Source organism: Cebus imitator, unplaced genomic scaffold (genome assembly GCF_001604975.1).
Source record: "Cebus imitator isolate Cc_AM_T3 unplaced genomic scaffold, Cebus_imitator-1.0 Scaffold169, whole genome shotgun sequence".
Lineage (NCBI taxonomy): Eukaryota > Metazoa > Chordata > Mammalia > Primates > Cebidae > Cebus > Cebus imitator.
Window position 1 is genome coordinate 733119 of NW_016107484.1, and position 24350 is coordinate 757468.

The 24350-nt window shown below is 58.7% G+C and overlaps 1 protein-coding gene across 3 annotated transcripts in view; it reads left to right on the top strand.

Moving 5' to 3' along the window:
• Positions 1-7402: 7402 nt before the first annotated feature.
• SETD1B (SET domain containing 1B, histone lysine methyltransferase) overlaps positions 7403-24350 on the top strand; it is a 29333-nt gene continuing 12385 nt past the window's right edge. Inside the window, exons 1-12 of one of the 3 annotated variants that reach the window (XM_017544283.2) lie at positions 7407-7628; positions 8111-8298; positions 8500-8598; positions 9228-9498; positions 11519-11631; positions 12897-14129; positions 18173-18997; positions 20861-20911; positions 21072-21333; positions 21410-21750; positions 21845-21947; positions 23457-23951. In XM_017544283.2, the coding sequence (XP_017399772.1) occupies positions 8125-8298; positions 8500-8598; positions 9228-9498; positions 11519-11631; positions 12897-14129; positions 18173-18997; positions 20861-20911; positions 21072-21333; positions 21410-21750; positions 21845-21947; positions 23457-23951 (3967 nt within the window). In that variant the 5' untranslated portion in view covers positions 7407-7628; positions 8111-8124. Of the gene's footprint in view, positions 7629-7811; positions 8006-8110; positions 8299-8499; positions 8599-9227; positions 9499-11518; positions 11632-12896; positions 14130-18172; positions 18998-20860; positions 20912-21071; positions 21334-21409; positions 21751-21844; positions 21948-23456; positions 23952-24350 lie in introns of those variants that run through there. The other 2 variants (XM_037744199.1, XM_017544285.2) reach the window with 2 other exon arrangements.

The window sequence follows — 24350 nt, forward strand, 5'->3', positions numbered from 1 at the left end:
GCATCTGTGGGGTCAACTCATCGGTGTCTGCACAGAGGCCGACGCCATAGTGAGGCCAACAGGGAAACTGAGCCCCAGGGAATAGCAGGGGCCCAGCCACTGCTGAGTTGTCAGAGCAAAGCCTGGCCAGCCCCAGTGAGGCAATGCTGTGGCACCCACTTCCCTGGGTGCCTGAGAACGCTGTAGAGGTAACACTCACATGAGGCAGAAGACAGAGCCTTCAGGGATGAAGCTACTCCCTAAGGTCGCAGGGATGGGAGGTGGGCTGGCAAGTACATCTACCATCCCTGAGCAGCCTCCAGGCCTCAGCTGCCCACGAGCACTCAGGGACCAGCCCGGGACAGGACCACTCCTGGAGTGCCAAAAGCTCCCCTCACAAAAGCCAGACTCAGCAACAGCTCAAAACATTGCCCGACCTGCTCCTCCCAGCGCTGGGGGGTGGCGGGTGAGGCAGGAGCTTGCTGGAGGTTACAGGCCAGCCAGAGACGCACTGGGCCAGGCAACCTGAGATGGCTGAGCCGACTCACGGTACAGCCCGGGCAGAGGCTTCGGCGTCTCTCCACCCCGAGGGTCCGAAAGGTCATATTCCACGCTAGGGCTCTGGGTGGAGGGGCCGGAAGAGGCGGGGACGCCGGCGTCTCAGTAGTAAGGCAAGCCCTGCCACCTCCCCGCCGGCCCTTCCGCTGGCGTGGCCCTCTCTCAGCAGGCCCCAGGACCCGGCGCCAGCAGCGGCCCCGCCCCAAGCTCGCTGGGTGACCGGTGGGCGGGGCGCCCTCGAGGGACCAGCAGGGATAGCAGCAGGACAAACTGCCCCGCCCTCCAGGCCCCAGGTGGCGACCGTGGCGGGACTAAGAAGAGGGACCGAAGCAGAGGGAGGCGGGTACAGTCCAGCCAGGTGGGTCCCGACACCGCGCTGAGAACCACACTCAGACCACAGCTGAGCACCCACCGGCTCCCTGATTGGATCGAGGGCCGGAGGGGAGGAACTGGCTGGAGCCCTCCCAGGTGCAGCTGGAAGGGAGCCATACATCAATTATCCAACGCAGGCGGGGAGTAAAGACCCCACCCGGAGAGCACCTATGCAAAGGGGGAGCCACACCCTCGGCGGTAGAGGGTCATGTGAAATCAAGGGGGATTAATGATAGAATCAAATTTAAAACTTAGATTTCAGGGAGTATGGAAGGGGAGAAGGAGAGAAAAGGCTTCTGGGATCTTAACAATGTGAACCTCAATTTTTACCAGGTGCTTTCACCCTCTTGCTGTACTAGGGCAGCTAGGAGTCTGGGCAGGAATACCCTTCCCTCCCGGCAAAGGAGACGGACCCAGCACAGCTCATCCAGGATTGAAAACCCAGCCCTGGCCCTCACAAGAAGAGCCAACAGCACCACGCCGGTTACTTAAAACCAGACAGTCCCGGGCAGGGATGCCAACAGACAGCTGGCACGGGACGAAGCCCAAAATAACCCAGACAGCTGGGGTGAGGGGGTGCCATGGGCACAGGCGCTGGCTGCAAGTCAAGCCACCTGGAACCCCATCCTGGCTCTACTGGTGGTGGCCTTGTGACCTTGGGCAAGACACTTCTCCCCAGACCTCGGGTGGGTGACCCAAATCCTGACCCCATCATGGAACAACTCGAGCAGCCGGGGACAGGCCTCTACCTCCGGCTGGACTCAACCACTCCAGAGAACCGCGCTGGCCGCCTTCCCAAGGAGCACCAGATTCCCCTTTGCCCTGAGGCTGGGCCACGTGCTTCGGCAGGTGGGCTGGTGGGGGAGGAGCTCTGAGGCAGCCCAGCCCCCACACCCTGCAGCCACTCCTAGCAATAACCACGGATCACAATGGAGGAGGCCAACTCCAGCGAAGCCTGCAGGGGAGGACGGCCGTCTTAACGCACTTAATCCTCTCACCACCCTTTCCAGCAGGCATCCTGATCATTTTACAGGGAGACACTCGCCCAAGGTCACCAGCACTGTGGAGATCCTAGCTCACGTCAAACTGACTGACAATCTCCCGTAACTTAGCACCAGATACTTGTAGCAAGATCTCCCTGTTAAGCCCCACAGGCTCCCAAAGCTCAGTGGAGCCCTTACAGTGGGGGTGGGGCACAACTCCCAGATAGGGAAGATGGTGTGAACAGGAGCACCTGGACCCAAATGGTTCATCAAAGCAATCACAAACCAGATATCACATGGGGGTCCGAGACCAAGAGCCGCCACCTCCAGCTGTGGAGCTTCTCAGACACCAAGATGGGAAACTATTCAATACAGGAGATCGGCTAGCGCGAATGAAACCAGTTACTATGTGCCAAGTTCCTGCTTCTGCCTCAAGACCCCAGGTGTTACCAAGCCCGGAGCTGGGTGTGGGGTCTCAAAACGTGTTCCCAGTCCACAGCGGCAGCATCACCCAGGAACTTGTTAGAAATAAGTCCTCAGGCTCCACCCACTGAATCAGACACTCGGGGACCAGGCTCCAGTCCGTTTTAAAGAGCCTCCTTCGGGCGTGATTCCGATGCCAGCTCCAGACTAAGGATCACTGATCTAGCCCCGTTTTCCTAGATGGAGACACTGGGGCTCGGAGGCTATGCCGCTTCTGCAAGGTCATAGCTGCTCAATGGCTCGCCCGGTTTCAAATCCAGCTTTGTCTGGTTCTGGAACAAGGCTTACATATAGGCCTGCCCATCTGGGGACTGGAGAAGGGATCATAAGAATTCCAGGAAGGTGGAGAAGCGTCAAGGCCCTTTCACAGAGAAAGTTGGCCAGGACCTCGGATGGCTGTTCTTTGCCTCCCTGGCAGCCAGACATCAGAGGGCGACTCACACTGTCACTCCACATCCCCCAAGGGGAGCTGGAGGGGAGGCCACAGCACTGTTGGGCCATCTGGCAGCAACCTGTGTCTTTCAGAAGTAGGAGGCGCCCAGGGCCCTACCCCGCGGAAAAACACACAACTGGGAAATACTTGCAAGTGGAGCCTCTTGTATGCTGCTAAATTCGGCAGAGAATTGCACGCCCCAAATGCCTGACAACAGAGGCTGACAGGCGGGGATGGATGGCCCGGGCGGCCCAGCAGGCGGCCCTACGCGCTCGCAGCTGGGGGCGGGGCGGGGCCGCAGAACCAGCCCGGCGGGTTTGGGGTTCCGCCCCCCAAGTCTCCCTCATGGTCTGGGCAAGGACTCATACCTACCTTAGTGGGAGGATTGTCAGAGTCAAACTAGGCCTGCCCCTGCCGTCGACAGGAAAGATTGTCCACGCGGGGAGTGCCCGGCCGTCTCCCCTTCTCCAGCCCAGAACCTGGAGGGGAGGAAGGCGGATCAGGGCGGCCCCCGGCTGGCAGAGCGCGTGGGGCGGAGATGTGACCGGCCGAAGGCACAGCGGACAGGGGCTCCGGGGCTGACGGGGAGCCCCCAAACGCCGCCCCTCCCCCAGCGGCCCCCACAGGAGCCGCGGGAGGGGGCGGCTGAGTCAGAAGGTTGAGCCCGGGCCGGGCGGCGGCTCATCTGCATTTCCAAAGGCCCGCCCCGCCCGCACCCTCCCGGGAAGGGCCGGAGATCTGAGGCTTCGCCCGGAGCCCCGCGCCTCGGGGGATCCTGGGGGCCCCTCCGCTTTCCCAGGCTTCCCCCACATCCGGGCTGGAGGGCTGCGCTCTGGGCGGCCCAACAGGGCCCCGTCTGCGGCCACCCCGAGGGCCTCACGCCCTTAGTGGGGACAAAGGGGGCGACCCCCGCCCCCGCCGGCTCGGCTCTCAAAGGGCGACTGGGAGGCCGGGCCCAGGCGGCCAGAGCAGGGTGTGCAGCGGGGAGCGGCTCGGGGTCAGAGCCAGGCCGTGCTGCGGGGACCGGGTGGGACTCGGGGCGACCTTGAAGCCCCGCCAACCCCGTGGCCCTGGGGTGCGGGCGCCCGCGCGGGACAAAGGAACGGGGAAGCGTTAGGGCGAGGCCTCCTGGTGCCCCCGTGGGCCTCGGGTCGGGTCGGCCTGGAACTCCGGCGACGGCGGCTCGCCCAGCCCCCTCCCCGGCCGCTCCTCCTGCCTGGCGCGGGGCGGCCGCCACCGCCCCAGCCACGGGCAGCGCGCGAAATGGCGCCCGTCAGGCCGCCGCGCCTGGCTGAGGCGAACGCGGGAGACGCCGCGCGCGACGCCCCGGAGGCCCGCGGTCCCCATAACGGCCCCCGAGACCCGATCCCCAGCGCTGCCCCCGCGGGCTCTCGGGGCCCGACCCGGCCGCGGGCCCGCCTCCTGCTCCGGGCTCCCCACGACCGGGGGAAGGGAGGAAGGAAGGAGAGCCGCCGCCATTAGCACAGCAGCCCTGCCCGGCCGGGCCCGCCCGCTCGACCAGCCCAGCCCGGCCCGCCTGGCCCAGCCCAGGCGCGAAGGGCTCGAAGCCTGGAAATAGAAGTGGTGTTTGGGAGGAGGAGCGAGCGCGGCCGGGAGGACTGGAGCGCCGGGCTGCCGGCGGAGATGCTGCGTCATGGTGCCAACATGGACGCCGGCCTTTTGTCCTTCGCGTTGCCAGCGCAGGCGCGCCCCGGAGCCCCAAGAAGCCGGCTTCGGGGTGGGGAACGCTCACGATCGAAAGGGAAAGAGAGTCCAAGGCTGGGCAAGGAGGCCCCCTCGTCTTTTGAGCCCTGTCTCCAAAGCACTTCAGTTTCTTCTCATCCAGGCTCAGACCTGGGACGAGCGAGGGGGGCGAAGGCAGGCGGCTGGCTCCATGGACCCCCGAGGGTCGCCGCGGAGCCCCTCTTCTCGCCCTTGGGGCAGAAGAGGCACAGGGGTCCGAGGAGCCCTCCTCGTCCCATCCCCCGCACCCGCCCCCCCCACTGCCCGCTCCGGCTGCCAAACACAAAGCTCCAGAATCCTCCTTCTCCCCTCAGCTCCCAAATACAGCCCTTGCTTGGCCTGCAAAAGGGTTTCCTCGAAGGGGCAAAAGGCACTTTTTTTTTTTTTCTTACTTACCCGCTCAACCCGGTGCCATGGAGTCTAGAAGATCAAGCTGGGCGGTGGTTTTGGAGACGTTATTGTAAAAACATATATATTTTTTGATTTAGTTGGGGAAAATTGGGGGGTCATGGTGGTGCCTTTGTTCTTGTTACCTTTTTGTAAGTTACACTCATGGCAAGTTCTGCTCCTTCCACTTCTGCAAACTTTCCAGGGTTGGGTAGGCAAAAAGGCGGCTTCGCAGAGGACTGTTTACTGCTCTGGATATAGCAATGGTGTGATCGTCATTAAGAGACAAAAGGCGAAAATACACAGTCAAACAAAAGGCAAAAGACGCACCAGCCGCCCAACCACCATAGAAAAATACCCCCCACTTAACGTTGGTGTTTGCTGGAACCAGCTAGGACTTGTTTTCCAGTTTTAATCTAGTTTCCTGTGACGGTTTTAGTCTCAACACAAAGAGAAGGTCTTCCTTTCCCTCACCCACCAGCTCTCCCCACCCCAACACCAAAGACGAGAAAAACAGGGCTGTTTTTCTTCAAATAGATCGATTTTCAAAGAAAGTGTACAAGCTACGGGGAAGAAAGCTGACTACCATTTAGTGCTGTAAACATTTTCAAAAGCATAAAGCTAGATCCTTAGCTTTATAAAAGCAAAATCGTCTCAAAGCATCTTAACTGGCTTATATTAAACAAGAGAGACAAAGACAATACATGCAGATGAAGGTTCGGAAAATTAAGGACATCTCAGCAACATTAACATAAAAACTGCACTGCGTCAGGACAGAATGGATTGGGTACTTACAACGTAAAAGGTTTTTAAAAAACTTAAAAAGAGTAACAACTGCTCACAATTTTTTGTTGCTGCCATTTCGCTAGTCCTAAAGCTATATACATTTAAAACATTACCTTGTTAAAAAGAGAGAAGGAGTTAATAAGATGGCCAGGTTTAAGTGTTTAATAGAGGAAACGATATATTTAAAAATTTATTGTTCAGTCAAGAGAATACAGATTAAGACAGCTCCAAGCTCCCCCCACCCACCCAAAGAACAAAAAGAGGAAAAAAAAAAAAAAAACAAATATGTCATTTACTTAGGTTTTTTTGGAATTCAAAACTGTTAACTGCTGACATGAATGGTGTGCTATGACCTAGTTATACAAGACAAAGATGGATTCCAAGTCATAAGGAAAAATCCAGATCTTTTTAAAAAGTCTTCTCCAGTCTTCCAACTGTGAGTCCTTGGGCCTGTTGACAAATGTTAAACACACTGAGACGTCCTGAACTGGATGGTGGAGTCAAAGGAAAAACATTCCCCATTTGCAACAAAGGAAAAACCCACTTGGCCATTTAATTCCATTGCAGAAAAATGGCTTCCCTCATCTGTTGGCCTCTCCTTCGTGTCTGATGAAGGATGTTTTGAGATCAGCGTCTAATAACTCAAGCTCTATAGAAGCCGCACGCTGATTGGCTGCCGCGCCCTGCCGCCCTGCTCCAGCCAATTACCTACCCACGGCCAAATTACAAACCCCGAAAAGAGCCCCAATATGAGCTACACCAGCTCCGAGCCCCGGCGAGGCGGCTCCTGCGCCTCGGCTGCCCGAGAGAAAAGGCAGAGGGGGCTGCAAACGCGTCCTCGCGAAGCCCGGGAGCCTCGGAGTTGAACTCACAAAATGGAAGCTGCGCGCTGATTGGCCGCCGCCACTCCCGGACCTTTAATAAAGAAAGGGGAAGGAAAAGATAAATGCAAAAAAGGGGGACTCTCTCCTCCGCGGGTGGCTGGAGGTGGGGGGGAAGCATGTGTTCAGGACAATTACAGGGCGCTCCCCTCCAAAAATAAAAACAGAAGAAAGCTTCTATCGCCCAGGTCCAGGCGAGGGCTGCATCCTCCCAGGAATGCGAATGCTAACGTGGTGAACCCTGTTCTCCCCTCCCCAGCTTAGCTCCGGGGAGGGGGTCGCGGCCGGAGGAGGAAGCCGAAGCGCAGATACCTCGATTGCAACTCCTCCGAGTCGACGCCGGCCTCCCCGCGCGGCTCCCCGCGTCCACACAAACCCTCGGCCCCCCAGACCCCTGCCCTCTCCCCGGGTCCCCGCGCGCCTTCCTCCGGCCCGGGCAGTTTGGAAACAGTTTTGCAGGCTTGGGACGCACGCCGCGGCGGCCGCGGCTCGGAGGGTAGCCCCGGCCGCGGGAGGTAGAGCCCGGGGAGACCCCCTCCCCCGCCAGCCAAGACCCCCACCCCAGTCCCAGAAGAATAAATAAATTAAAAGGCCTTCCCCCGGGGAGGGGGAGGCAGTGTGGGAGCGCGCGAGTGAGGGGTGGGGGGCCGCTGGGGCCTGGGGCTTTGGCGGCGCAGCTGCCGCCGCCGGGAGAGTGCCTGGGGAAGCGGCGAGGAAGGAGAGGGGAGGAGGAAGAGGAGGAGGAGGAGGAAGAGGAGGAGGGTGAGCGCTCGGGTCGGGCTCCTTAGCGGTGTATTGTGGGATGTGCGGCTACTGGGAGCCGAGCCTCCGCCGCCAGCCGCCTCCCGGGCAGCAGCAGCAGCAGCAGCGGCGGCGGCAGCGGCAGCAGCTCCGGGCCCGGCAGCCGCGGCGGCGGCGGCGCCCCCCCCTCCCGGCCCCCGGTCCGGCCGCCCCGGCCTCGGCTCCCGCGGGGGACACCATGTACTGGCTGGCGGCGCAGGGAGGCCGGCGCCCGGCGGGGATGTAAGCGCGGCTCGGGGAGGGAGAGGCCGCAGCCGGCAGCCGGGCGGCCCGAGCCCCCGGCCCCGGCTCTGGCCCGGGCGGGCGGGCGGGCGGCGGCGGCGGCGCCAGGCCCTGCCGCCAGCCCCGCGCCCGAGCCAGGCCGAGCGAACGGGCGAGCGCCACGCCGGGTGGCCGGGCGGGCACCATGGGCCGGAGCTCGCGTCCTCCGGGCGCCCGGGGCCCCGCCAGCCCGCCCCGGGGACCCCCGGGAGCCCCTCGCTGCCGCCCCGAGACGGTGGCCGAGCGGGCGGGCGCGTAATTCTCCCGGAAGGGTTATTCTCTCGCTCCATTCTTGTTTTGGGGGGAGCCAGCGAGACAGCTCCTTTCGGGGCGCGCTGGTAAGGTGGGAGGGGGTGGGGGCCGGCCGATTGGATTGTTTCGCGTGTGTGTAGAAGCAGCCGCCGCTGCCGCGGCGGAGACGACAACAACTTGCTGGTTTTCAGGTTGGGTTAACGGCATGGAGAACAGTCACCCCCCCCACCACCACCACCAGCAGCCCCCGCCGCAGCCCGGCCCTTCGGGCGAGAGGAGGAACCACCATTGGAGAAGTTACAAGTTGATGATTGACCCGGCTCTGAAAAAGGGGCATCATAAACTGTACCGCTACGATGGGCAGCATTTCAGCCTGGCGGTGAGTAGCCGGCGCGCCCCCCGCCCCCCTCCGCCGCGTCCGGGGAGACGCGCGGAGCGGCCAGGGACCCCCGCCGGACCACCCGGCCAACTGTCAGACAGGGCCCCATCCCTGGAGTTTGACAAGTGCCTGGAGAAAGGGGTCTGCCCCTGGGGAGGGGGACAGCCCTCCCATCCCGTCCCTCCCAATTTCTCCCCGCAGATGTCCAGTAACCGCCCGGTGGAAATTGTCGAAGATCCCCGGGTCGTCGGGATCTGGACCAAAAACAAGGAGCTGGAGCTGTCGGTGCCCAAATTCAAAGTAGGACCCCTCCCCACTGCCCCGTCGTCCCCCCTCCCCTCCCGGAGTTCGAAAATAACGCCAGTCCAGACCGAGCCCAGCCGGATTCCCGGTTCCCGCCGTCCGGGGCCGGGGAAGTTTTGGCGGGGAGGGGGAGAGCGCTGGCGAGAGGGTGTCCCGTCGCAGCTACTGTAAACAAAATAACAGTGGGTGAAACTGTAATCACGGCGCGGTCACAGTGTCCCGCACGCCCCGCGGGGGGCTTCAGCCCTCTCGGGAGCTTGGCCCCGAGACCCTCCCCTCTCGCCAGCCCCCTGCCTTTAGAGGGACAACTTCCTAAGCCCAAAGGGTCGCCCCTGACCCGGCAGCAGGAAGAGGAGGCCAGAATGGGGGGTGGGGAAAGAGAAACTGTTTCTTTTTCCCCTTTCCTTCCGAACCCAGAGGACTTCCACGTTCCAAACGATTTAATCCTCCGCTTCCCGGGCCCGCCCGCGTGCATTTTTTTTTTTCCAAAAAAAATTTTTTTTTTTTTTTTTTTAGTTTTTTACCCTTCATTGTTTTCAACGGGCGGGCGAGGTGTTGGAGGAATGTTGGGTTTTCTCTTCGGTTTAAACGTTCTCCAAACTCCCTTCCCCCTCGGCCCCTGCCAGATCGATGAGTTCTACGTGGGCCCGGTGCCTCCGAAGCAGGTGACATTTGCCAAGCTGAATGATAACATCCGAGAAAACTTCCTAAGGGATATGTGCAAGAAGTATGGGGAGGTGGAAGAGGTGGAGATTTTGTACAACCCCAAGACCAAGAAGCACCTCGGCATTGCCAAGGTGGTCTTTGCCACCGTCCGGGGTGCCAAGGAGGCCGTTCAGCACTTGCACAGCACTTCCGTCATGGGCAACATTATCCACGTGGAGCTGGACACCAAAGGTGGGCCTGGCAGGGGAGGAGTGAGGGGATACCTGTCAGCTGGACCCTTTTCCTCCCCGCCCCCTTCTGCAGCGTGGGGAGGACCCCCCACTCTTCTTTGGGATCCCCTCGAAAACCTTATTTTTTTGCCCCCCCCTCCTGAGGGTAGAGTAGTGGAGCTAAATGTGTTGTCTGTTGCTAGGAGACGGTCTGTAATTTACCAAATGTTCCGGTCCTTGGCCACCGCACCCCTAGGGACCACCCGGAGGCTTCCCCACCGCTGTCACCCCCTCGGGCCCCCTCTCTGAGCCCTGGTGGCCTGGGTTTAGACAGTCCCCAGTGTTGCCTGTGTTAGGGGATGAGGCAGAATTTGTTTACTTGTGGGGGACTGAGGGAGTGCCACTAGAACGCCTTTAAATACGTCAAGAGAAGGTCTGGAAACTAAAAAGAGTCCTCTAACGATTCAAGGTGCCCCCCTCCCTCCCTTGCTGCCCCTTCCCCCTGGAAGTGGGAGCCAATCTGGGGCCAGGAGTGTTGTTTCATTGATAAGGTTCCTGATTGAGCTGGGAAGAGAGGGGCGGGAGGCTCAGGGTGCTTCAGGGTTGACACTGTCTTCCCACCTCTCTCTTAAAGAGACCGCAGCACCTCCCCTGCACTGGAATCAGCTGGGTGTTCTCTGGTGCTGGCTGGGGAGGCCACACCTCCCACCCTATGGGTCTGCAGAGGCGCCTGCAGGACCGACAGGCTTGCAGGACTCCAGGGCATTCCCCTAAGTGTGCCTGATGCCTCTCTAGGGAAGCTCCCACCAATAAAAGAAGGCGCTGAGTGCTCTGAGGATCAGCCAGCCCTGTGGGGAAACACTGGGTCCCTAGCCCACCAGGGTCCCTTGGGAAGCCATGCTGGGAGGGCGAAAGTGCAGCTTCCAGGAATTTCGTGATCGTGGGGTTCAGGGACAACTGGGACACACCAAACCCAAGGCAGGAAAATCAGAACTTTTCTTTTTTTTTTTGCGTTTAATGATTAAAATGTATTGACCAAGCTCTAAGCCAGTGCCGGGGTGGTGGTGATTATTCCACGCACACTTGCTGAGCCTGTGCCTGGTCCTGTGTCTCCTCTCAGGGCACAGCCCTCCCACCCCTTTCCCTAGCCTCTCAGTCTCTGGGGGTTGGGGGACAGTGGGGACCTTGGGTGGCTGCAGTCTGATTTCTCCCTGATAACTGAATTGAATGTGGTACCCCCTTCCCCATCACAGGCCCATATTTTAAGCAGCAGCCAGGTCTCAACAAAATTTCATTTCTGGGGGGAAAAAAAAAGAAAACACAAAAGCTCTCAGAGACTGCTAACTAAGTTTGTATTTCAAGAAAGAGACCAGTAAAGTGTAGCTCCAGGAACGTGTCTTTTTTGCATATGTAAGCAGCTGCCTCTGAGGCTCTATAAATATCGATAACCCCCGGGCCCTGGTCTAGAAAAGCCTCCCTCTGCTGAGGGGTGGAGGGTTGGAGCTCAAGGTAGTCCCCCGGCCTCCTTGAGGCCCTCAGCCTGGTCAGGAGCTGTGGCTTTCACAGTAATGTGCTCCTAGAGTGTGTTGCAAAGTCCACTGCTCACCTGGCCCCAGATATTTACAAACTCTGGCTTCTTTGCCACGGGCTTCCCCTCCTCTTGCTGCAAGCACCTGGCTGTTGAGCAGAAAGGGGATAGGCTTGGCTCTTTCTTTGGGCACCATGGCCCAGGTAGTGGAATGGGGGTTGGTGTCACGGGTAGCAGTTTTGGGTTTGGGTTGGGAGGAGTCTCAGCCCCAGGAGGCATTAGCTTCTGGATCTCAGGATCAGAAAAATGGTGCAGCTCAGCAGCTTTCTTGAACAGGTGGGGACCCTGAGTGAAATCCAGAGGGGGCAGGAACTCGGTAAGGGTCACACAGCCTCCCCAGGCCTGGCGTCTCAGGCCCAAGGGACCCACCAGGGTGCCATGCAGGTTGGAATCCCTGTGGGGGCCGCCCTGTCCTGGAACCTCACTGAGTCACCTCTTTCCTGCCCATCCACAGGGGAAACCCGAATGCGGTTCTATGAACTGTTGGTCACTGGCCGTTACACCCCGCAGACCCTCCCAGTGGGGGAGCTGGATGCTGTCTCTCCAATTGTGAATGAGACCCTGCAGGTGGGTTTATGCTGTCAGTCTGCCCCATTGCCAGTGCTCTGATGTGCCCCTCACCTCTGGAAACCCTCACCAACTCTGATGGGACCCCCAGCCCACCCCACCTCTCTCTCTCCAGCTTTGGAGACCAAGACCTAGGAGGTTGTAAAGCCTGGCCACGCCCCCCAAGCCCTTCTGCAATGGGGCTCCCTGGGATTGGTCCTGTTTCCTGTAGCATCCCCCCTCCCCAGCACAGGCTTCAACTCCCACAGACCCAGAGCCTGCCCGGGCTCACTTTTCCGTGTTGATGCCAAAACATTGCTGTTTCCAGGGTCCTTAGTGTCTGGTGTCCTGGGTACGCCACTACCCCAAACCCAGAAACTGGAGTTCATGCCCCACCTTCCAGAGAAAGACTGCCTCCTTCCAAACCACTGCCTCCCAGGACTTGGGACAACTCTTGTGTGGGGCGAGTCTCATGCCAGCTCCTCCCTGGCATTGGGCATCAATCCAGTCACCTCGGGACTGAAGAGCCTTTGCCGACTAGCTGTCGCTGGCCTGTTCATCACTTTATTTTTATTTTTTTATTTTGAGAGAGTCTCACTCGTCCCCCAGGCTAGAGTGCAGTGGCGTGATCTTGGCTCACTACAACCTCTGCCTCCTGGGCTCAAGTGATTCTCATGCCTCAGCCCCCTGAGTAGCTGGGATTATAGGCACACACCATCACACCTGGCTGATTTTTGTATTTCTAGTAGAGATGGGGTTTCACCATGTTGGCCAGGCTGGTCTTGAACTCCTGACCTCAAGTGATCCACCCACCTTGGACTCCCAAAGTGCTGGGATTACAGGCGTGAGCTACCACACCTGGCCCTGGCCTCAGTTTGTCACTTTAAATCCTAAAACATTGGGTGGCTGGGAGGACAAAGCCCTTGGCCATCCTCTCAGGCACAAGATAGTTCTTGGTCATAATCCTGCCTGGAAGGTCTGATTTCTGACAGCCAGAGGCAAAGAAAATCCCAGCCTAAACCCAGATGTCATAGACTTCTCTCTTCTCTAGCTCCTCTGGGATTTGGAAAAACCTTCAAGTTTCCCTGAACGTAATTGGTTACCCCTAAGATAAGAGAAAAAGTTAGTACCATCCTGACACTCCTCCTCAATCCCCCTACTCCCATTCTTTATGCTGCAGTTGTAGAGCAGTTTGGCTCTCAGCGGGCCAGCAGCCAGAGTGAGAAAGGAAACACACCGCCCCGCCTCCCTAGAGAAAGGGATCTCACTTCTCTTTCTCTCCTTAGCTGTCAGATGCCCTGAAGCGCCTCAAGGATGGAGGCCTGTCTGCAGGCTGTGGCTCTGGCTCCTCCTCTGTCACCCCCAATAGCGGTGGGACACCTTTTTCCCAGGACACGGCTTACTCCAGCTGCCGCCTGGACACACCCAACTCCTACGGACAGGGCACCCCGCTCACGCCGCGCCTGGGCACCCCCTTCTCACAGGACTCCAGCTACTCCAGCCGCCAGCCCACACCCTCATACCTCTTCAGCCAGGACCCTACAGTGACCTTCAAGGCCCGGCGCCACGAGAGCAAGTTCACGGACGCCTACAACCGCCGCCACGAACATCATTATGTCCACACCTCTCCCGCGGTCACTGCAGTGGCCGGGGCCACAGCCGCCTTCCGGGGTTCCTCAGACCTCCCATTTGGAGCAGTCAGCAGCACTGGGGGCAGCAGCGGTCCCCCCTTCAAGGCCCAACCACAGGATTCGGCCACATTTGCCCACACTCCACCGCCGGCCCAGGCAACCCCAGCTCCTGGATTCAAGTCTGCTTTCTCTCCCTATCAGACCCCAGTGGCCCACTTCCCTCCACCCCCAGAAGAGCCGACTACCACCACCGCCTTCGGGGCCCGTGATGGCGGGGAGTTCCGGAGGGCACCGGCACCCCCACCCCTGCCACCTGCTGAGCCTCTGGCCAAGGAGAAGCCAGGCACACCCCCTGGCCCACCGCCTCCCGACACCAACAGCATGGAGCTAGGCGGCCGGCCCACCTTCGGCTGGAGTCCCGAGCCCTGCGACAGCCCCGGCACGCCCACGCTGGAGTCGTCCCCTGCGGGGCCGGAGAAGCCCCACGACAGCCTGGACTCGCGCATCGAGATGCTGCTGAAGGAGCAGCGCACCAAGCTGCTCTTCCTGCCGGTGCCCGACTCGGACACTGAGCTGCAGATGGAGGGCAGCCCCATCTCCTCCTCCTCCTCCCAGCTCTCCCCGCTGGCCCCCTTCGGCACCAACTCCCAGCCCGGCTTCCGAGGCCCCACGCCCCCCTCCTCGCGCCCCTCCAGCACTGGCCTGGAGGACATCAGCCCAACGCCTCTGCCAGACTCTGACGAGGATGAGGAGCTCAACCTGAGCCTTGGGCCTCGGCCTCCACCCGAGCCCGGCCCCCCGGACCCTGCTGGACTTCTGGGCCAGACAGCTGAGGTGGCCTTGGACCTGGTTGGAGACAGAACCCCGACCTCAGAGAAGATGGATGAGGTACCACCATGTCTGTCCATCTGTCTGGGACTGGTTTTGTCCATCTTGTATCTCCCTTTCCCCCTTGAAGCATTTAGCATGACTAAGATGCAGAAGCAATGGGGCTAGGAAAGCCAATATAACAGGTAGAACTTAGAGAATAAAAAGGTGATGCAAAAAACCCCAGGGGCTATGATTGAGCAGCTGGTTTGGCAATGAGCTCCCTAGCAGCCACGGAGAGAAGGAAAACATGGCCCAGTTCTGATGCTCTCCTTGTTAGGCAAGAAGTCAACTTTGGCCGGGCGTGGTGGCTCACGCCTGTAATCCCAGCACTTTGGGAGGCTGGGGCAGGTGGATCACGAGGTTAGGAGTTCAAGATCAGCCTGACCAACATGGTGAGACCCTGTCACTACTAAAAATACAAAAATTACATGGGCATGGTGATGCACGCCTGTAATCCCAGCTACTCAGGAGGCTGAGGCAGGAGAATCGCTTGAGCCCTGGAGGTTGTGGTGAGCCAAGATCGCGCCACTGCACTCCAGCCTGGGTGACAGAACGAGACTCCATCTCAAAAAAAAAAAAAAAAAAAGTTTACTTATCCTAGGGATAAATTATGACCTGAGCCTCTTGGGTAGGAGTTTGCTGAGACTTCAGAGAGTATGAGCTGTGGGGATGGCTCCTGGTCCCTTGTCTGTTGCATGCATGGCTTGGGAATGGTCAGTGAGGGTCCTGGTGCACAGGCAGAGGGGAGGAGAGGGATTGGCCAGAGTTCTGTGCTGGGCTAGGTGGGGTGGAGCCCTGGAGCACTGTCTCTTAGAGCCTGGTGCCCTCTCAAGAGGGGGAAACCATGGCAGGCAGGAAAGGTGCTGAAGTTTCCCTTCTCTCACTGGCTCCAGGGATGAAGGAGTTAAGAGCTAATTGGGGGCCGGGCACGGTGGCTCAGGCCTGTAATCCTAGCACTTTGGGAGGCCGAGGTGGGTGGATCACCTGAGGTCAGGAGTTCAAGACCAGCCTGGCCATCAAGGTGAAACCCCATCTTTAAATTAAAAAAAAAAAAAAACTAACTTGGAGTGGGTGGCGGGGTGCCATGTCGCCAGAAACAGGCAAAGTTGACAATCCTCCACTCTCTCCTCACCTCTTGGGGTCTCATTGCCTAAACCTCCAGCCTCAGGAAGTCCCACCCAGGGGTTAGGGTGAGGGTTGCCACGTGCCAGGTTCCTTTGGGAGGGGGTTGGGTCATCTTCCTTGGCTCCACTCCTCTATCCCAGTCCAGGCACCCACCTGCCTTGGAGCCATATCCCCTGTGGGCAAGGGCAGCCAGGGGTTTAGAGCTCTGTGTCCCTGTGGGCGGAGGGGGAGGACTCCCCCTTCCTGGGCCCTTTGATTAGGCGAGTCTGGCTGCCTCAGGGAGGAACGAGAGGAACTTGGCTTGCCTGGGAGGGTGCTGCAGGTGGCTGGCGCTCCAGGGGGCCTCCAGGCAGTTCTGGGGAAGTGGTTTCTAGTATCATGGGGTCCAGGCAGGGGGCGTTGACAGGTGTGCAGCCATAGGAGGGCCCCCAGCCCTGGCACCCTCCTCCTCCACTCCCTCCAGGCTGCCTGGGGTGGGGAGTGTTTACCATGCTGACCACGGTCCACGGCTGAGAGGCCCGGAGTGGCTGGAGCGAAAGGCAGGCTGAGGCTGAGGTCCTAGGAGCTGGGGTCTGGGACCGGCCGCCAGCGCAGGGAGCCGCCGCCTGCTGGGAAGCTCCAGGCTGGCCCGCGGGTGCCCCCTGCCGGCGCCGGAGAGCAGCGCCTGGGCTTCCTGCGGGCGAGCTCAGTGCGAGGAGTTGGACCCTGTCCCAGCCTAGGCTGAGGTTGAGGTGGGGCAGCGGCCCCGGCGGGGACCGCCGGGGGCGCAGGGCGAGCTTTTCTTCTAAACAGTGGCTGGTGGTTAAAAGTTCAGGCTCAAGTCCTTGAGCCGTGAGGCCCTGCTCAGTCACTTACTGCTTATGTGACCCTGGGGAAGGCACTTTCCCTGTCTGAGTCTCAGTTTCGTCATCTGCCAAATGGACCCGTGAGAGTCCCTGCAGCACGGCTTAAGTGAGGTCCTGCAAGGGATGCTCCGGGCACCGCCAGGCCTACTGGGTGTCCAGTGCTCAGCAAATTCCTGCCGCTTCTCACCCCAGGACCGGGGGGCGGAGGGAGGGGCAGGGCCAGCGGGGCCGGAGCGCAGGATCCGCCTCCTGTGATTGGCTGGCGACGGCAGCCCGGGTTAACCCTCTGCGTGCCGCGGCGCGCTATGCTCGGCGCTGTCCAGGACTGATCTGGGGAGTGCTTGCTGTTTGAGGATCCCGCCTAGCCTGCCTGTCTCTTCTCTTCTTCATGTGCATGGGGACCCTGAGAAGGAGAGTGTGTGCGTGTGTGTGTGTGCGCGCGTGTGTGTTCACGGAGGGGACATGGTAAAGTCCAGACCTTCCTGCCGCTGCCTGAGTTTTGGTATTCCTCCTCCTCCCCCGACCTCCAGTTTCCCTTTGAGGCTTCCTCTCCTGTAGTCAGACCTGCTCTTGCAACTTGTACAGACCCCACCTCCACCCCCACTCCAGTTCCAGGCCTTTCTACTCAGCTCCCTAAAGCCCCACGCTCATCCTTGACACCTCCCACATTCGCCCCTCACCACTTCCCTGGGTCCCAGCTGCAGCCCTGCACTGGGCATGCCGGTCCTGACTGGTTGTGCCGCGGGGCCCCGGCTCTGAGCTCTGAGCGTGTTTCCTCACTGTCCGGGGGTCGGACAGAGCCCCCCGCCCTATGAGATTATCTTTCGGATAAGAAATGAGACGGCCGTCTTAAGCACTTAGCCCCACTGGGCCCATACTGAGCGTGCAGTCATGAGACTAGGTGAAAAGAGTAATCAAGGAAAAATAAATAACAGCACGCTTCCTGTTTATGGCCTTAGCCCTGCTTAAACCCCCCCCACCCCCCCCCCCCCCCCCCCCCCCCCCCCCCCCCCCCCCCCCCCCCCCCCCCCCCCCCCCACCCCCACACCCACCCACACACACACACACAGGCATCCCAAACCCAATGTCACCTTCCCTGCCTGGCCATCTGCCGCGGAGTGAGGACAGCAGGCTGACAGAGCATAGGCTGAGGAACTGCTTCCTGGTTCAAATCCCGGCTCCGTCTATTGTGGGCTGTGTGGCCTTGGGCAGGTTACTGAAATTTTCTGTCCCAATTTCCTTGTGGGACAAAATGGAGTTAAATATAGGGCTATTCTGAGGATTAGCTGAGTTAATAAATGTGAAGTGTTTGGAAGGGCCCTGGCGGCTGGGCACGGTGGCTCATGCCTGTGATTCCAGCACTTTGGGAGGCTGAGGCAGGCGGATCACAAGGTCAGGAGTTCAAGACCATCCTGGCAAACACAGTGAAACCCTGTGTCTACTAAAAATATAAAAATTAACTGGGCATGGTGGCACATGCCTGTAGTCCCAGCTACTTGGGAGGCTGAGGCAGGAGAATCGCTTGGACCCAAGATGCGGAGGTTGCAGTGAGCCGAGATCGCGCCATTGCACTCCAGCCTGGGCAACAGAGCAAGACTCCAAAGGCCCTGGCACCTAAGAGACACTCTGGAAATGGTAACTATTCGTGTTATCTTGTCTGCATACAAATTGCAACAGAATCTCTCGAACTGCAACAGTCTCATGCCCTGTGCCCCACCCCTCTCCCTGCCTGCTTTCTGTCCCTCACCTTTCCCATCTTCATCCGCATCTTCCTGCTGGTCCAGCTCCATGGGAGTGAGATTGTTCTCTGCCTGGTCACCTCTGTCTCCCCAGCACCCAGTCCAGTGCCTGGCATACAGGTACTGGGCAAATGTTTTTTGAATTGGAATGAATGAATCCTAGTGGCAACTCCACGAGGCAGGGACTGTGATGCCCATTTTGCAAAAGAAGATGCTGAGGCTTGGAGAGGCTGAAGGACTCGAACGGGGTCACGCAGCGGGAGTGCCGCTGATCGCTAGTCTTACAGGAGGGGCTCTAGGAGTGTTTGGCCCCACAGACTCACCTCACTGTCTCTCCCTTCTCTCTCTGCAGGGCCAGCAGTCCTCAGGCGAGGACATGGAGATCTCGGATGACGAGATGCCCTCGGCCCCCATCACCAGTGCCGACTGCCCCAAGCCTATGGTGGTGACCCCAGGAGGGGGGGCTGTGGCAGCCCCTTCCGTGCTGGCCCCAACCCTGCCGCTGCCCCCACCACCTGGCTTCCCCCCGCTGCCCCCACCCCCACCACCGCCCCCACCGCAGCCTGGCTTCCCCATGCCCCCACCTCTGCCCCCACCCCCACCCCCACCACCTCCAGCCCACCCTGCTGTGACAGTGCCCCCACCACCCCTGCCGGCACCACCTGGAGTCCCACCCCCACCCATCCTGCCGCCACTGCCCCCCTTTCCGCCAGGCCTGTTCCCTGTGATGCAGGTGGACATGAGCCACGTGCTGGGTGGCCAGTGGGGCGGCATGCCCATGTCCTTCCAGATGCAAACGCAGGTGCTCAGCCGGCTGATGACAGGCCAGGGCGCCTGCCCCTACCCGCCCTTCATGGCCGCCGCGGCTGCTGCTGCCTCAGCCGGGCTCCAGTTTGTCAACCTGCCGCCCTACCGGGGCCCCTTCTCCCTGAGCAACTCCGGCCCAGGCCGCGGGCAGCACTGGCCACCACTGCCCAAGTTTGACCCATCAGTGCCTCCGCCAGGCTATGTGCCCCGCCAGGAGGACCCGCACAAGGCCACAGTGGATGGCGTCCTGCTGGTGGTCCTAAAGGAGCTCAAGGCCATCATGAAGCGGGACCTGAACCGCAAGATGGTAGAAGTGGTGGCTTTCCGGGCCTTCGACGAGTGGTGGGACAAGAAGGAGCGGATGGCCAAGGTGGGTGGGTGCAGGGCCCCCCAGGATGGCAACGGAGGGGGGCAGGACCCCAGCTAGGCACCTGCTCTTCCCCTGAGACTGTTAACTGGAAACGCTGCTGCAAACCCCCAGTGTAGGAGCTGCATTCATGTGGCCACTTTCAAAGTTCTGCAAACTGTGCTCCCATTCAGTGGCCACTAGCTGCACGAGGCTCTCAGTTTAAATTAACAGCCCCGCGAGGTGGCTCACACCTGTAATCCCAGCACTTTGGGAGGTTGAGGTGGGAGGATTGCTTGAGCCTAGGAGCTCAACATAGTAAGAGTCCATTTTTGAAAATAAATATGTAAATTAATTTAAATTAATTTAAATTTTACTCTGTTAATTTGAACAGTAAAATTTAAAACTTCTTTTTGACACATGCCACACTTCAAGTGCCCAGTAGCCACAGGTGCATAGTGGCCACATACATGACAGCTGGTGCAGACTGGTCTCACCATTGCAGACGGCTCACAGCTGTGACGCCCTTTGAACCTGGCTACTCTCACCTCCCCTCATGCCACCTTTTAGAGGCAGCCCTGTCTTGGCTTCGACCATTCCCCCCACCCTTTTTTTTTTTTGAGTCACGGTCTCACTGTATCATCCAGGCTGGAGTGTAGCGGCGCAATCATAGCTCACTACACCTCAACCTCCCTGTGCTCAAGGGATCCTCCCACCTCAGCCTCCCAAGTAGCTGGGACTACAGGCATGCACCACCACACTCAGCTAATTTTTGTATTTTTCTGTAGAGATAGAGTTTCGCCATGTTGTCCAGCCTAGTCTTGAACTCCTGGGCTCAAGTGATCCTCTGCCTTTTGGGCTGGGATTATATGCATGAGCCACTGCTCCTGGCCTGCTTCCTTTTTTCCGTTTTTTGGAGTGCGATGGCGTGTTCTCAGCCCACTGCAGCCTTCACCTCCTGGGGTTCAAGCGATTCTCCTGCCTCGGTGTCTTGAGTAGCTGGGACTATATGCACCGACAACCATGCCTGGCTAATTTTTATGTGTTTAGTAGAAACAGGGTTTCACTGTGTTGGCCAGGCTGGTCTTGCACTCCTGACCTTAAGTGATCTCCCTGATTCAGCCTCCCAGAGTGCTGGGATTACAGGTGTGAGTCATGATGCCTGGCCTTTTTTTTCCTTTTTAACATATTATTTGCCTGTTGCTAATCTTACAAATAAACTAAAATTACTTCCTTTCTCCATAAGAGAGAACTTTTTCTTCAATACTTTAAACTCCCCTCAATCACTCCCCTCCACCTATTCCCCCCTGCTCCCTCCCCCCAGGGGTGACCTTGGTTGTGAGTTTTAGTGTCCCCTGGAGCATGCTTAGGGAATTGCTTGCTCTCTGCAGCTGCAGGTAGGCGGCACCTGTCAGAGCCTGTTTGTTATCCGAATAACTGGGCAGTAAGATTAGAATGAACCCTCTGAAATCACTGAAACACAGCTCTTTATGGTATGGCCAAATTATACTGACCCTACAGTAACAGCTAATAGCAATGCCACTCGCAATTTGAATAAAAAGAGCCACTGGCCTCAGGTGCCCTGCACCTTGCAGAGCTCTTACTGTGGGTCATTTTGTTAATTCTCACAGCATCCCTTTGAGGGCAGAGCATTTCAGAACTACAGGGGCAACCCTTAGCAGGCAGTGAAATCAAGCCAGTAGGTAACTTTGTAATGCCTGGGAACAGAAGAGAAGAGAAGGTGGGATGGTGTCAGTCTTACCTTGTGAGGGTGGCGTTGCCGCTGTGGCACAGATATGTCCCTGTGGTGTAGTGTTTGGAACTCAGTCTGCAAAGTGCAAAGGCCACTGTTGTGAGGAAGGCAGTGGCAGTAGTCCCATTTTCCAGGGGAGGACGTTGAGGATCTGTGCAGCCGAGCGGTGCTCTGGAACCTCCTGGGTAACTTACAGCAGAGTGTGGCTGGGTGTGTCGGGAGTGAGGACGCAGTTACCTGGGGTGGCTGTTACTGCCGAGTGGAAGGCAGCTGTCCTGGGGAGGGCTCCCTGCAAGGGCTGGTGGTGTCAGAACCGGTGACGGTGCCTTCCTGTCTCCACTCCAGGCCTCACTGACCCCCGTGAAGTCAGGCGAGCACAAGGACGAGGATAGGCCGAAGCCTAAGGACCGCATTGCCTCGTGCCTACTGGAGTCATGGGGCAAGGGCGAGGGCCTGGGCTACGAGGGCCTGGGCTTGGGCATCGGCTTGCGCGGGGCCATTCGCCTGCCCTCCTTCAAGGTCAAGAGGAAGGAGCCACCAGACACCACCTCGTCTGGCGACCAGAAGCGGCTGCGGCCCTCCACCTCTGTGGATGAGGAAGATGAAGGTTGGCGCTCTGGGTGCTGGGGTCCTGTTCTTCCACATGCCCCACGGCCCAGCTCTGACTCCCTCCCTTTCCGCAGAGTCCGAGCGGGAGCGGGACCGGGACATGGCAGACACCCCCTGTGAGCTTGCCAAGCGGGACCCCAAGAGTGTGGGTGTGCGGCGGCGGCCAGCACGGCCTCTTGAGCTGGACAGCGGTGGGGAGGAGGATGAGAAGGAATCCTTGTCGGTGTCCTCATCTTCATCGGCGTCCTCATCCTCGGGCTCCTCAACCACCTCACCCTCATCCTCGGCCTCTGACAAGGAGGAGGAACAGGAGAGCACTGAGGAGGAAGAGGAGGCGGAAGAGGAAGAGGAGGAGGAGGAGGAAGGCCCCAGGAGCCAGCTGTCCTCCTCCTCGACCTCATCCACATCAGATAAGGTACCTAGCAGGCCAGGAGGCCTCAGGGGGCTGGGCTAGGCAACAAGGGCCAGGCCCTTCAGCTCATCTGTCCCCACCTGTCCGTCTCCCCCAGGATGATGATGATGACAGCGATGACCAGGATGAGTCTGAGAACGATGACGAAGACACAGCCCTGTCAGAGGCGAGTGAGAAGGACGAAGGGGACTCGGATGGAGGTGAGCAGGGAGGCCGAGGCCACCTGGCCTTCCCAGGGTCCCTCCTTCCCTGGGGCAAAGCCTCAGCAATTGTCAGAAATACTTTTGAGGCAAAATGTTGTGCTTTTGAGACCTTACCTTATTAAAACACACAAACAGGGTGGTGTATGATTCCATCCTCAGGGAGTGTCCTGAACAGAATGGCACATCCATAGAGACAGAAAGCAGGTCCGTGGTCCTCAGGGATGGGAGTCCGCTGTGGGGGCGCCTGCTCAGCCTATGTGGCTTCCTTTTCAGCTGCTGAAAATATTTTTATTTTATTTTATTTTATTTTATTTTTTATTTTTATTTTTTTTTGAGACGGAGTTTCACTCATGTTACCCAGGCTGGAGTGCAATGGTGCAATCTCGGCTCACCGCAACCTCCGCCTCCTGGGTTCAGGCAATTCTCCTGCCTCAACCTCCTGAGTAGCTGGGATTACAGGCACGCGCCACCATGCCCAGCTAATTTTTTGTATTTTTAGTAGAGACGGGGTTTCACCGTGTTGACCAGGATGGTCTCAATCTCTTGACCTCGTGATCCACCCGCCTCAGCCTCCCAAAATGCTGGGATTACAGGCGTGAGCCACCACTCCCGGCCCCTGCTGAAAATATTTAGGGACCAGATAGAGGTGGTGGTTGTACAACATTACAAATGTACGAAATGATGCTGGAGTGGTCACTGTAAAACGAGCCTCTGGCCAGGCACAGTGGCTCACACCTGTAATCCCAGCACTTTGGGCGGCCAAGGCGGGAGGATCACCTGAGGTCAGGAGTTCAAGACCAGCCTGGCCAACATGGTGAAACTCCGTCTCTACTAAAAATACAAAAATTAGCCGAGTGTGGTGGCAGGTGCCTGTAATCCCAGCTACTTGGGAGGCTGAGGCAGGAGAATCACTTGAACCTGGGAGGCAGAGGTTGCAGTGAGTCGAGATTGCACCATTGCACTCCAGCCTGGGTGACAGAGTGATACTTCACCCTCAAAAAAAATAGTAATAATTTTTTTTTAAAAAGTGAGGAGTTTTCTATTAAGTCAATTTTACCTCAATTTTTAAAAACTACTACTAGCAGCTGAGTACAATGCTCTCACGCCTGTAATCCCAGCACTTTGGGAGGCTGAGGCAAGTGGATCACCGGAGGTCAGGAGTTTGAAACCAGCCTGGCCAACATGGCGAAACCCTGTCCCCACTAAAAATATAAAATTAGCCAGGTGTGGTGGCGCGTGCTGTTATCCCAGCTACTCGGGAGGCTGAGGCGGGAAGAATCGCTTGAACTTGGGAAGTGGAGGTTGCAGTGAGCCGAGATTGTGCCACTGAACTCCAGCCTGAGCAACAAGAGCAAAACTCCACCTTAAAAAAAAATGCCTGCTAGTGAATACACGCCACACACACATCTGAGGGCCATGTTCAGCCTGAGGCCACTGGTGAGGGGTCTGGGCGGGGCTGGGGCACAGTGGTCCTCAGGCAGCCCCTCCTCTGTGTCCCCCATCCAGAGGAGACGGTAAGCATCACAACCTCCAAGGCTGAAGCCACATCGTCCAGTGAGAGTTCTGAGTCTTCCGAATTTGAGTCAAGCTCCGAGTCCTCGCCCTCATCCTCAGAGGATGAAGAGGAGGTAGTGGCCAGGGAAGAGGAAGAAGAGGAAGAGGAGGACGAGGCAATGGTGGCAGATGAGAGCATGGCTTCTGCAGGCCCCGAGGACTTTGAGCGGGATGGGGAGGAAGTGACTGTGGCCCCGGGGGCACCGGCAATGGACTCGTTGGGCATGGAAGAGGAGGTGAACATCGAGACTGAGGCTGTGGCCCCTGAGGAGCGGCCCCCCATCCTGGATGAGCCCCCCTTGCCTGTGGGTGTTGAAGAGCCAGTGAACTCCAGGGAGCCCCCTGAGGAGCCAGGTGTGAGCCAGGAAGGGGCCATGTTGCTGTCTCCAGAGCCCCCTGCCACAGAGGTGGAGACCCGACCCCCGTCGTCCCCTGAGCGAGCTCCAGGTAACACCTGCATCCCCCTGGGAGGGTGGTGGGAAGTCCTCGCCATCAGAATCAGCCTGGGCTTCCTTGGGTAGATCGCTGACTGTCCCTAGCCTTGGTTTCCCCTGTTAAACGGGATCAGTCGGTGACGCCTCCCTCAAGTGAGATGAGGTGTTGGGTGCCAGCACTGAGCCTGGCACGGCATGGATTCCCAAAGGGGAACCGCTGCTGCTGTCAGTCCTCACCGCCAGTGTTTCCCTGCTGGCTTGGTCCTTGGACCATCAGTCCCATGAGGTGCTCCCCAAGAGAAGGATGGGTATCCATGGTTACTTTAGTGACAGGTGGGTGGGGGAGGCCCTGGGGTACTGGGCTAGGTGAGGGCTGTGGGCAGTGCCCCCTCTGGCATTGCGATGAAGCTGT